This window comes from Cebus imitator, unplaced genomic scaffold (genome assembly GCF_001604975.1).
Source record: "Cebus imitator isolate Cc_AM_T3 unplaced genomic scaffold, Cebus_imitator-1.0 Scaffold59, whole genome shotgun sequence".
In the NCBI taxonomy this organism is placed as follows: Eukaryota; Metazoa; Chordata; class Mammalia; order Primates; family Cebidae; genus Cebus; species Cebus imitator.
The window spans coordinates 2,957,215-2,970,268 of NW_016107374.1; the positions used below are offsets into that span (position 1 = coordinate 2,957,215).

Consider the following 13,054-nt stretch of genomic DNA (forward strand, 5'->3'; position numbering starts at 1 on the left):
AAATCATTGGTCCCTGAATCATGGGACCATATTCACTTTGGAAATGAGTTTTGGAACAATTTTCTAACTAATGATTCTTGACAAGACTTTTAATCTGTACAAACTTTCTGTTGCTGCCATAACCAAGTATACAAGCCTAGTGGCTTAAAACAACATACGTATTCTCCTAATGTTCGTTAGGTTGGAAGCCCAGCCTGGGTCTCACTAGGCTGGAATCAAAGAGTCAGTAGGGCTTTGTTCCTTCTGGGTAATCTGAGGCAGATTCCTTTCTTGTTTTTTCCAACTTCTAGAGGCCGCCTGCATGTATTGGTTTACAGCCCCTTTCTTTGTCGTCCAAAGCCACCAGCGTCCTATCCCTGCCCACTGTCCTGAAGTCTTTCTATGGCTGCAGCTAGGAAGAGCTTTCCAATCTCAAGAATCAATGGGATTAGGGTGGGCCCACCTGGGTAAACAAGGAGAGTCTCTCCATCTCCAGGTCTGCCCATCACCACATCCACCATGTCCCTTTGCTGGGGCAGAGAATGGATTCAGAGAGGCTCAGGATTAGAGAGAGTGGACACATGGAGGCCGTTGTCCTCCCTGCCACAATAGAGAGGTGCTTTAAGTGATGAATTTGAAAGAATTATTTTATGGACATTATAATTTTAATCAAATCCCTTAGATGCTTCCTTCAGTATATGCTACCATTAACAATATAGAGTCATGCAGATCTAATACCAGTTTGATTTTTCCTTGGTTTTAAAAAATCAATTCATAGTACAATTTTACTAAATGATTTTGTTTACATTATATTTGAAACTTCATATAAATGCATTGCTGCTATTTTCAGTTCAACATTAAGTACCTATGGAGTGTCACAGAAAAAAATGTTTAAAGTAATATTTTTGTTGTTATTTTTTAAATCCAGATTTGGACTTAAAGCCACCACTAAAATCAACTGGAAGCAATTTCTAACATCATTTCATGAGCATCAGGGGTTGGAAATTAGCAATAAAGGCTCCCTGACAAAAAGAAATAGGTACGTTAAAAAAAAAAAACAACAAATTTTAGTTACACATAGTACACAAAAGATCAGAGAATATCTGTGTTCCTTTTTCTGCATTTATTGAATGATCAATTAGTCTCCACTGAATAATTGCCAACTTTTATATAATGATTTACTGTTTACAAATGTTTCTTATTTAAAGCTGCCTTAAACTGTAAGGTTGGTATAATTATTATTTCAATTTCTAGATGAGAAACATAAGACGATACAATCTTAACTCAGTCACCTGCTCAGAGTGTGGTGGAGGCAGCTACAGACCACAAAGGCTCCAGGCACAGAGGCATGGCAGCGCTCCTCCCCAGCTCTAAGCACGTCCTTGTAACATTGTATATAAATGTGTATTTGTTAGGCCTTACATGGAAAGGGACAATACATGTTCATTTGTTTTCCAGCCACTGTGTGGTGGCGCAGATATCATGGGTCTTGGAAATTATTTGTCTATCATTATTTCTGTTTTAGTTCTAATACCTGTTATAACCTCAGATTTGCAATATCACATATATTGTGGTGGGGACCCAAAAGTGCTTTAAAAAATATTTGGTATGAAATTTTAGAATTTAGCTTTTGACGCCGAGAAGTATTTTATGTTGGTACATATCCTGTATTCATTGCCCTATGTGAATCTTAAAGAACAAAAAACAGGCTTTATAATCTTGGCACGCTCATTGAAAGTGCTGTGCTCTACTGTAAAGTAAAATATACCATGGTGTTAATTCCCGTTTAGTGGGTTCTGTCCCTGTCTCGGGGATTTAGGAAGATTGAATTAACTGCCCGGTTAGCAGTCTTGCAGGTATTCAGAGCCCTCCCTCTCTGCTCCAGAGCTGCAGTCTCTGAGTTCATCCCTTACATGAAGTTACTTCTGTTTCTTTATAATTTTCTTGTCTGATAGCACATTTTCTAGGGGAGCTGTCAGAATTAAAGTTGTGTTTATTTTAAAACAGTGGTTCTCAAATGGGGACAATTTTTCCTCCCAGGAGACATCTGGCAATGTCACGGGACATTTTTCGTTGTCACACTGAAGGTGGGGAAGCTACTGACGGGAGCTGATCATAATCCCAAAAGACACACCTCAAACACCATCATCCTGAAGTTTGAAATCTCAGCAGACCAAAATCCTGAAAATATAATTCTAGAAAAAATAATTTAAAAATTCTTTAAAAGATATTTATTTACATTTGTAGAAGGGGATTTATCTGAGAAACATAAAAACACAACAGAACACTTCAGAGGCCATATTACACAATAAAATAGGCAATAATGACACATATTTTTACAAGCATAACCACTCAGATATACTAGTGACCATCACACAAGTGTGACAGTTGTGAGCAAATGAACCCTATTCCTAAAGAAATAGGTCAAAAAGTGAAATATATAAATGTATATCATTATTGTGAGTAATTGCATGCACCCAGTTTTATAACTGCAGTCATTCAGAATACTGTGACAGACAACCTAAGTCTTTGGCAAGATCAATCAAAATCCACGATGGGTCACCACTGCCTGTGCAGTTGCCCAAAGAGCCAAGATCTTGAGAAATTTTATCTTTCACAAACGCAGTGAACAAAAGTGACATCTCTTCATATATTGAGCAAGTTTCAGTGTTTTCATATAACACACACAATGCATACACGCAAAGGCAACACTGTGATAGTGCACTTTTGTGGAGTCAAATTTCCGGCTGGACGTGGCAGCTCATGCCTGTAATCCCAGCACTTTGGGAGGCCAAGGCAGGCAGATCACCTGAGATTGGGAGTTCGAGACCAGCCTGACCAACACAGAGAAACCCCGTCTCAACTAAAAATGCAAAATTAGGTGGTACATGCCTGTAATCCCAGCTACTCGGGAGGCTGAGGCAGGAGAATCCCTTGAACCAGAGAGGCAGAGGTTGCAGTGAACTGAGATTGTGCCATTGCACTCCAGCCTGGGTAACAAGGACGAAGCTCCATCTCAAAAAAAATAAATAAAATAAAATAAAATAAAATAAAATAAAATAAAATAAAATTTCCGACATCCAAGTCAGCAGCAGAAAATGCCACAACTCTGAGAGACAGCTGTGTTCTCTCTGGGCTCCCAGCTGATCGGACGGTGCTCACCAACACTGAGGGCACATCTTTCCCCCCAGCCCTCCTAACCCTCCCTGCCCACTCAGACCCACACACTCATCTCCGGAAACACCCTCACAGACACACCCAACACAGTGCTTTACCAGGTTTCTAGGTGTTCCTTCTTCCAGTCAAGTTGACACCTAAAATTAAGTCCAGAAATCTGCCCTTGGCAACTTGGTACCCACAGGCATCTCCTTAAACCATACTTCATTTCCAAATAACGACAATAGCAAGGTCATAGTTCCACCTAGTATGATACAACTATGCTGTGTACAACTGAAAACACACCAATCCCTTGCCCAGAATTTGGCTTTCAGGATTTTAAACTTTTTCTTTTCTTTTTTTTTGAGACAAAATCTCACTCTGTCACCAGGCTGGAGTGCAGTGGCCTGATCTCAGCTAAGTGCAACCTCTGCCTCCTGGGTTCAAGCAATTCTCCAGCCTCAGCCTCCACAGTAGCTGGCACTACAGGCGTGCGTCACCTCACCCAGATAATTTTTGTATTTTTAGTAGAGGCAAGGTTTCACCATGTTGGCCAGGATGGTCTCGAACTCCTGACCTTGTGATCCGCCTGCTTCTGCCTCCCAAAGTGCTGGGATACAGCTGTGAGCCACCGTGCCTGGCCGAGATTTTAATCTTTCGAGATTGTGATTTTCGTGATGTTAGGCATTAGGGGTTTTAGAGTTTAGAGATTTTGATCTTTTGGGATTTCAACATTTGGGATTGCATCTTTCAGGATTCAGATCCAAACCTGCACTGATACCTAGTGGTTAGAGGCCAAGGTTGCTGCTCCGTGTCCTGCAGTGAGTCCCCACAAGAGGGAGCTCTCCAGTCCCTATGTCAGGGCTACCCAGTGGGTAAAAACTGCTATAAAAAGCATCTATTCGTGCCCCAGTGCTGGCGATCTCTAGAAAAACAAGGTTCCAACCAGTCCCGTGAGGAACTTAGACTCAGGAAGCCAGCACATGTTTCTGGAAGGCAGTGGCAGGCGTATGCTTATTGTTTCTGCACAACTGGAAGATGCTAAGATGGCTGTACAGATGCAGCAACAAAAACTCCCAGACAGATCTGAAAGTGGTTCTGCAGGTAAACTGATTGTCATTCGTCGTTTCATGGGGAGGGTACGACGCTCTAGTAGAACATCAGAAAAGAGAGGCAGCCAATGGTATGTTGTGATGAGGTTCTGACAAGTCCCCCTTTCTGAGCAAAGCCCATGTTGAACTTGGTTTTGGTCTCCAGAGTGGGTGGTCATGGCCTTCAGGAGAGCACATGTACACTGATGGGCCCTGAGCTCAGGGATGAAAGAAAGAGGCCATAGAGGAAAAGGGGGATCTAACAACGTAGGGGGTCGTGGCCATTGTCAGTGGAAAGGGAGAGGCTGAGAAGGCTGCTGTCCTCACAGTTCTAAAACGGAATATGAGCCCTCAGTTATCATGTGGATGAGACAGCTACCATGTGCTGCCCACACGGGAGGGAGGGCCGCCAGCTTCCCAGCCACTGAGGTCTCAGAGTGGCCCACGGACCCTTTAGTGGTCTTGAGACCAAAACCGCAGATGTGCAGGATGGCCGATGTGTGTTGGTCTCGTGGGGAGAAGGGATGGTACAGCAAGGCTCGCCCGCACCTGAGGCCTGCATTCATCGTGTCTCTGATCACAGTAACTGAAGTTCACCTGAGTCCCACAAGTGCCGCACATTGTCAGGAAAAATTGCCACCCTCAAAGAAAGCGTTATTTTATTTTGGTGAGGGTGCTTGTTTCTTGCATTAAGAAAGAACAAAGTTCAAGAACATAATCGTATTCCTGCTTTTCTCCTAATCCTCTTGTAGCATCAACTTTAGAAATGAATCTCACAAGGAAAACATCATCACAAAGTTATTTCGACACACTGAAGACCGCTCTGCATCCCTGAAGAAAGCATTACTGATAATCAACACTGTAAGATTTTGAAACCCTTCTCTTGTGAAACACTCATTGTTTCTAAGAATGCAAACACTCAGAATGAAACCAATAAAACCCCCATATTCATTCACATATCCATCCAGCAAACACTTCTTGAGCCCCTGTTACATGCTGACAATTGTTCTGAGCGCTTAGAGATAGAAGCTGTGACCTCAAGAGTTGAGTCTAGTTGGGAGGAGAGATGATGGAAAATTAATTGCAATACAGCAAGATAAGTGCCAATAGTGACAGGAACAATGTGTGACAAGATCATAATGGATGCAGTGACTCGTCCTCAGTCACTGTTTAATTAGCAGTCCAGACCTGGTGACCTGGAGTTGATCGGTTCCTAACCAACTTGCTGCCCCAAACAGGAGCATATTCTTACTGCCAGAATAGCCTATTTAATTTTTAACTGCACTATAAAGAGAGACTCATTCATGAATTTGCAACCTGCTTTTTCTCCCTTTCAGCATTAGCTCCTGTCTCACTTTAATATTGTTTTAGAAAGCAGCAGCTGGATCCTTTTGATACGCAATGACATTTGCTAAGCGTGTTCGGTAACAGAAGCTCTAGTAAAGAGTGAGGAGTAGAGTGGATTACTGTTCTGAGACTCACGTAGGACTGTGTACAAATGATTTCAAAGGCCAAAGGCGTCCCTTAGTTCAACATCAGCCTCCTAAAACTTGCCGCGGAGGGGATGTCTGGGAGTGTGAGGGTGGTGCTCCAGGGAGACGCCAGCACTGCCTGGAGGTGGCCTGCAGGTTTGTGGTTTGCTGTCTGTGGAGACCCCAGCACCTGCCTCCGCCATACTAGAATGCCATTGCATGGGGTTTCCAAGCACAGTGTGGATTCAGAAACGTGGGGTTCTTTGAGTGGATCTTTAGGCCTATATGACTTTGTGTCTCTGAAGGAACAATAATGTTGAGTGTTTACTATGCGCCCGATTTGGAGGTATATACACTCACTTAATCCTTTCAACACCTCAGCGAGGCAAACATCATCATCATTATTATTTTTATTTTTGAGACGAAGTCTTGCTCTGTTGCCCAGGCTGGAGTGCAGTGGTGCAATCTCAGCTCACTGCAACCTCCACCTCTTGGGTTCAAGCGATTCTCCTGCCTCAGCCTCCTGAGTAGCTGGGACTACAGGCGCATGCCACCATACCTGGATAATTGTTTGTATTTTTAATAGAGACAGTGTTTCACCGTGTTAACCAGGATGGTCTCCATCTCCTGACCTTGTGATCTGCCCGCCTCGGCCTCCCAAAGTGTTGGGATTACAGGCGTGAGCCACCACTCCTGGCTGCAAACGTGATTATTATCGCCATCTGACAGATGAGCAAAGGCGGCCTCAGTGCTAAGTAACTCTCCTGAGGCTACCCCGATAGTGGTGGTGGAGGATGCCAGGCTCCAGAGCAGCCACTCCAGCACTGGGCGGGGCTGCCTGGGACCCTGCTGGCTGAGCCACCTGAGAAAAGACAAACGAAGCCTTTGTGTGTTAACCCTCCTCAAGTTCTAATAGTATACTGAAGAAGTAATTTAATTAAAAGTAGGGAAACCTTCATTTCCTTTAATGGAGGACTGTACAATAACATGAATCACTCCAACTATGAGACTATTTAAAAGTTATGGTTGTGCTATTCGACTAGAGATCAATAAACTGTGTGGGTAAAGAATTGAGTACATAGTCCATGCTGGGCCCTGCGCTGGGCACTCAGGCTAAGCACACAGATGATTGATGCTATGTCTTTGCCGATGAGCTCACAATCTGGGATATCACATCATGACATTAACAAGCAGATGCTTTACAGTTACATAGTGCATGGTTTCAGAGTGAGATTCCCCTCCCCTCTCCTCCCCTCCCCTCCCCCCACCCCACTATGTTCCTCGCCACGGAAGGGACTAGGTAAGAAGGAGGACAAGGGTGGGAGCCAGGAGTGGGCAGGTCTGGGTGTTTTGCCTGGCTGCTCAGGGCAGTCGTGGGAAACGGATCTCTCTCCTGCTCTAGAGAAGGATGCAGAATGTTTAGAAGAAAGACTGCTTTACATCCATGCCAAGGCATGCATCCCATTTGGTATACGTGCTGACTCCAAAGGCTGCCACCAACTCTGCAAGTGGAATCAGCTGCTGTGACCACTTACATTAAAATTAGGTGTGGCTCACTTCCTATCAATGATCCAGAAGCAATTTACATCCTGCCTTTTTAACCTAGTCTTGAAGTTATTATTTGTAGCTGACATGATTCTGTTACTAGAAAGTCCAATAGAATCTTCACAGACAACATTAGAATTAATAGTAGAATTTAGAAGGTCATTGGATACAAGGTCAATACACAAAGATCAATATTTCTATAATCTGCAATAAAGAATTAGAAAAATGAATTTTCAAACTATTATTTCTAATAACATTTAAAAAAATCAAATATCTAGAAATATATCTTACAAAAATGTGTAAATTCTCCACAGTGAAGACTACAATGATTGCTTACAAAAATCGTGCCTTTCCTTCACAAATTTTCAGAAAACACAGGAAGAAGGAACACTTCCAGACTCATTGTGTGAGGCTAGTATTATCCTGATACCAAAAACAAGCAAAGTCATCACAAGAAAAGAACCACAGGCCAATATCCTTTGTGATTATAGTTGCAAAAATTCTCAACAAAATATTAGCAAACCAAATCCAGCAACACATGGTAAGGACCAAGTGCTGTGACCACATGGGATTTATCGCAGGATTACAGTGTGGGCTTCACTTCCCCCAAAATCAGTTAATATAATATACAACATTAATAGAGTTAGGGACAAAATTATGTGCTTATCTCAATAGATGCAAAAACGGCATTTGAAAAATCCAACACCTGTTTGTGGTAATAACTTTCCGCAAATTAGAACGGAAGAGAAATACCTTAACCTGATAAAGGGCATCTGCAACAAACCCATAGCCAACAGCATCGTTAATGGTAAAAGGCTGAACGCCTTCCCCCTAAGATCAGGAACAGCACGAGAATATCAGCTCTTGCTACTTCCAGTCAACACTGCTAGAGTTCTGGACCATCCAATCAGGAAAGAAAAAAGGCATCAGGATTGAAAAGACAGAAGTAACAACTCTCTTTGTTCACAGACAATACAATCTTGTGTGTAGAAAATTCTAAGGAATTTGTGCATGTGTGTGTATACACATGCTGCTAGAACTAATAATGAATTTATAAGCTCACAGAAATATAAAATTAATGTACAAAAATAAGTTATATTTCTATAAACTAGCTATGAGGAATCTGAAAAGGAACTTCAGAAAGCAATTCCATTCACAATAGCATCAAAAAGAATAAAATACCTGGAAATAAATTTATCAAAAGAAGCACCAAACTTGTACACTGAAAATTACAAAACATTGTTAAAGGAAAGTAAAGAATATGTAAATAAATGAAAATACATTCCATAGTTATAGATTGGAGGCAATATTATTAAGTTGACAATTCTCTCCAAATTGTTTTATAGATTCATTACAAACCCTATCAACATCCCAGCTGGCTTTTTTTTTTTTTTTTTTTGCTTGTTGCTTTTGAAAAACTGTCTGAAAATTCATGTGGAAATGCAAAGGTAGAAGAACAGCCAAAATAATCTTGGAAAATAAGAACAAAGTTAGAATACTTACACTTCCAGATTTTTAATCATAGTGTAAAGATTTTGAATCATAGTAGTATAGACTGCATTATTGATTTGAGGACCGACATACAGATCAATGGAACAGAATTGAAAGCCCATAAATAAACCCTTACATTTATGGTCAATTTATTTTTGACAAAGTCAGTAGAGGAAAGGAAAATGTGTGTTAAAATGTTAAGAGGACAATTGGATATCTATATGCAAAAAGATGAATTCAGTTCCTTACCTTATACCATACACAAATAGATCTAAATATAAAAGCTAAACTGATAAAACTCTTAGAAGAAAAACGTATATAAATCTTTGTGACCTTGTGTTAGGCAAACATTTATTAATGACACCAAAATATAACACATATTGAAAAAAAAAAACTTTGGATTTTATAAAAATTAAGTTTTATGCTTCAAAAGACACCTTTAAGAAAGTGAAAAGCCACAGACCGGGAGAAGATATATGCAAATCTTCTATCTAGTAAAGGACTTGCATCGAGAATATACAAGTACTTTTAGAACTCAATAAGAAAACAACCTAATTTTTTAAATGGGTAAAATATATTAATAGGCATTTTACCAAAGAAGATCTATGAACAGCCAATACAATCTTTTATGAACCCGTGAAAAGATACTTGACAGTATTGGTCACTAGAGAAGCCCAAAGCCACTAGATACCACCTCTCACCCTCTAGGATGGCTATAATAAAAAAGACAGACAATAACGAATGTTGGCAAGAATGTGGAGATGCTGGAACTCTGATATGTTGCAGGTGAAAATGCAAAATGGCACAGCCACTGTGGAAAACGGCATGGCAGTTTCTTTAAAAATTAAATGTGACTCATAGGACCTAACAATTCCACTCCTAGGTATCTGCCCAAAAGAAATAAAAACATGTCCACACAAAGACTTGCATGCAAATGCTTATAACAACATTATTCACAATTTTCCAACTGGAAACAATCCAAATGTTCATCAACTTGTGACAAGATAAACAAAATCTGGCAATGTAGTGCTCAACTGGGAATAAAAAGGAGCAAAATACTGATACATGCTACAACATGGATGATCCTCAAAAGCACTATGCTCGGAGAAAGAAGCCAGATGCAAGAAACCATGTATTTATGATTCTATTTACATGAAATATCTGGAAAAAGGCAAATATCTAGAGACAGAAAATGGAGTCATTGCCTTAGGCTGGGGCTGGCAATGGGGAGTGACTGCAAATGTGCACAAGGTTTCTTTTGGGGGTGCTGAAAACATTCTAGAATTAGATAGTGGTGATGGTTCCACAATGATGTAAATTTATCAAAGTCACTTAAAAAATAAGCTGTCATTGATTTCGATTTAGACATTAAAGAATTGATTATGACTCCCAAGCCAAATGGTAAGCATGCATATATCTCCTAAAGTACTTAGAGAACCTTATATTCTTTTCAGATTTTGGACCCCCAAATAATAGTTGACATTTGCACACTGCTTTATTGCTTACTTAACAAATCCTTTTGTCAGGTTAATATTCACTGTGTCTCCATATGAGGTGAGGGTTCTTTATTTACCCTGTGTTTCCAGTAAACAGTATCTCTCAGTTTTGGTATTCAGCCTACTTATTGATACATGTTTCTTCTAGGGGAAGAAATTTGCCTCATGGTATTTTGCTCATGAGTTGTTTTCTTTATGCGGCATGCCTGAAATTTTTCTTGCAAAGTAATTGTCCATTTATGTAATGGATGAGATTGTTGGTGGAGAAAACTAGCATAATTTATTCTTACTAAATTGGCAAACTGTAATTGAACTGATGGGAAGCTTTGTGCCCCATGCGGTTGAACTCCCCCAGCTCTCAGGTGGGGTAGGGAAGTGAGGAGTAGTTAGTTGTTCAAGCCACTCAAGCCTGTGGGGAAGGGAGTCAGCCTGAGCTTGAGAAATGGACCTCATTCCTCTCCCAAGGTTGTGTCCTGATACAGAATGATATAGGAACTGCACCTAGAAAGTTCTAGCATTCCCCTACACACACACACACACACACACACACACACACACACACACACACACTCTGCTCATGTTACATAAGGATCATCAATCTATGTATTTGCATTTCCAATCATAATTCTATTTGGCCAAAGCTTGCTCTTTATTAAATGATGTTAAACACACATACATAATACTTTTTTCTTCCTTTTTTCTTTTTTTTTTTAAATTCCCTTATATACACTCTGATGCTCAGAAACCCGATGGACTGATAACAAGGGAAGAATTTCGACATATTCTAAATTGTGTGGCTGTAAAACTAAGTAATTTGGAATTCAAAGAGTTAATGCAGACACTTGACCCTGGGGACACTGGAGTGGTCAACACCAGCATGTTGATTGATCTGGTTGAAGAGAACTCTAGGGTGAGTTTTATAATAACTTCCTGTTTGGTTTTCTCTTTGTGGCAGGAAATTTCAGTATTCCTAATAAGAGAAGCAGGTGAAATATGGTCTAAATAAATTAATGACTTCGTGGTTTTCAACTCAGTCATTTTAAGTAAGGGTCAAGTGAGTGTTAAAGAGTGTTTGGATTTTAACTTTTAGTTTCTGAATCGTAAAAAGGATGGTAATTGACATTTCAGAAAACCCATGCCTGAACGAGAGCCCATTATATGTAGGATGTAACTCGTGGCACTTCGACAGCCCTCCTCTTGCAGCCATGTCTTTAAAAGGAGCATTCGTCCTGAGGTGGGCAGATCACGAGTCAGGAGTTCAAGGTCAGCCTGGCCAACGTGGTGAAACCCAGTCTCTACTAAGAATACAAAAATTATCCGGGTATGGTGGCGGGCACCTGTAATCGCAACTACTTGGGAGCCTGAGGCAGGAGAATCACTTGAATCTGGGAGGCAGAGATTGCAGTGAGCCAAGATCCTGCCACTGCACTCCAGCCTGGGCAACAGAGCAAGACTCTGTGTCAAAAAAAAAAAAAAAAATGGAGGGGTATTTGTGAGTGACTATTCTGGTTCTCATTCATATTTTTAGAGTTTCATACCCTATGTTGGTTCAACTTCTAAAAAATAACTGTGTATTGCCATTAGTGACTAGCATTTGCCTTTAGTATTTGTTTCTTTGGACTGAAAAGTTAACAGTTTTGTTATTAGAAATGCTCCTATAATAGCTATTAGCATTTAAACATTTTAAAGAACTTTATGAGATTAATTTCAGATAATGCATACAATAGGCTTTAACAGACTCTTGTTGAAATGTTTTTTAAAAACTTCTTTTAACAAGTACAAATTAGCTTTTAATTTTAGATTTATGAAGTTGGCATTCCTATGAATCAAAATCAAACCAGTAATATCACGAGATGCACTATTTCCCTAAAGGTGATGTTTCTATTGAATGGATCTGAACGGGGTTCCTTGCTTTGGAGAAAGCTTTAAGAAGATTTAGCTGAAGCCAGCTGCAATCTATTCTGATGGTTTCTGTGCAAAATGCAATTAATTAATCATCAATGAATCCTTTCCATCTGTTGTGGTTTTGCAGCATGGTCTTGGGAAGAGTTTGTGGCATACTTCTTGGTTTAAAATGGGACAGTGTATTGAGGTGAAAGTGTCATTTTTAAATTACCTCCTCTTGGTACATGTAGAAATTTTCTACCAACATTTCGGAGGTAATTTTAATAGACCATAATACATAACTTATTCAAATATTTTGTGATTTTACAAGTAACAGAAATTCATTGTAGATTAGAAAATATCCCAAACTACAAAGGTGAAAATAATGATAAAAATCCCAAATCCCAACACTCAGAGATATTCACAGCTCACATTTTGACAAATTTTCTTCCACTTTTTGTGTGTGGCTGTGCACATTTTTTTGTTAACATGATTGAACTCATTATTTGCATGATTTTGTATCCCATTTTTCCAACTTCACATTATATGATGAGCATTTCCACCCCATCTCACATCATTAAAAACTCATCATAAACAAGATTTTCACTGGTGTCTGAGAGTGTTCTGTGCATGTACTTGTCACTGGGGCGGTTAGGCTGTTTCTCTATTTACTTTCATTATGCTGGGTATCTTTGTGCTCAGATCTTCATTCACATCGAAATATTTCCTTAGAATAGATTTTAGAAGTGGAAATGTTGGCCCAAAAGGTGTGGGCATTTTTATGATTCTGGATATATATATATCCAGACATATTGTATATCCAGTTATATTATAATATCTAATTACATCATATATTACATATTATTATGTTTTTACAATTATATTAACTATATTACATCTTGGTATCTGCTTTTTGTATCACTTTATGATTACTTCTTTA

The 13,054-nt window shown here is 39.8% G+C and overlaps 1 protein-coding gene across 1 annotated transcript in view; it reads left to right on the top strand.

The window, feature by feature from the left end:
• The window catches only part of EFCAB6 (EF-hand calcium binding domain 6), a 253,299-nt gene that overhangs the window by 125,794 nt on the left and 114,451 nt on the right, over positions 1-13,054 (top strand). The window contains exons 11-13 of the mRNA XM_017529516.2: positions 908-1,018; positions 4,979-5,087; positions 10,973-11,140. Of these exons, the coding sequence (XP_017385005.2) occupies positions 908-1,018; positions 4,979-5,087; positions 10,973-11,140 (388 nt within the window). The remainder of the gene's footprint in view (positions 1-907; positions 1,019-4,978; positions 5,088-10,972; positions 11,141-13,054) is intronic.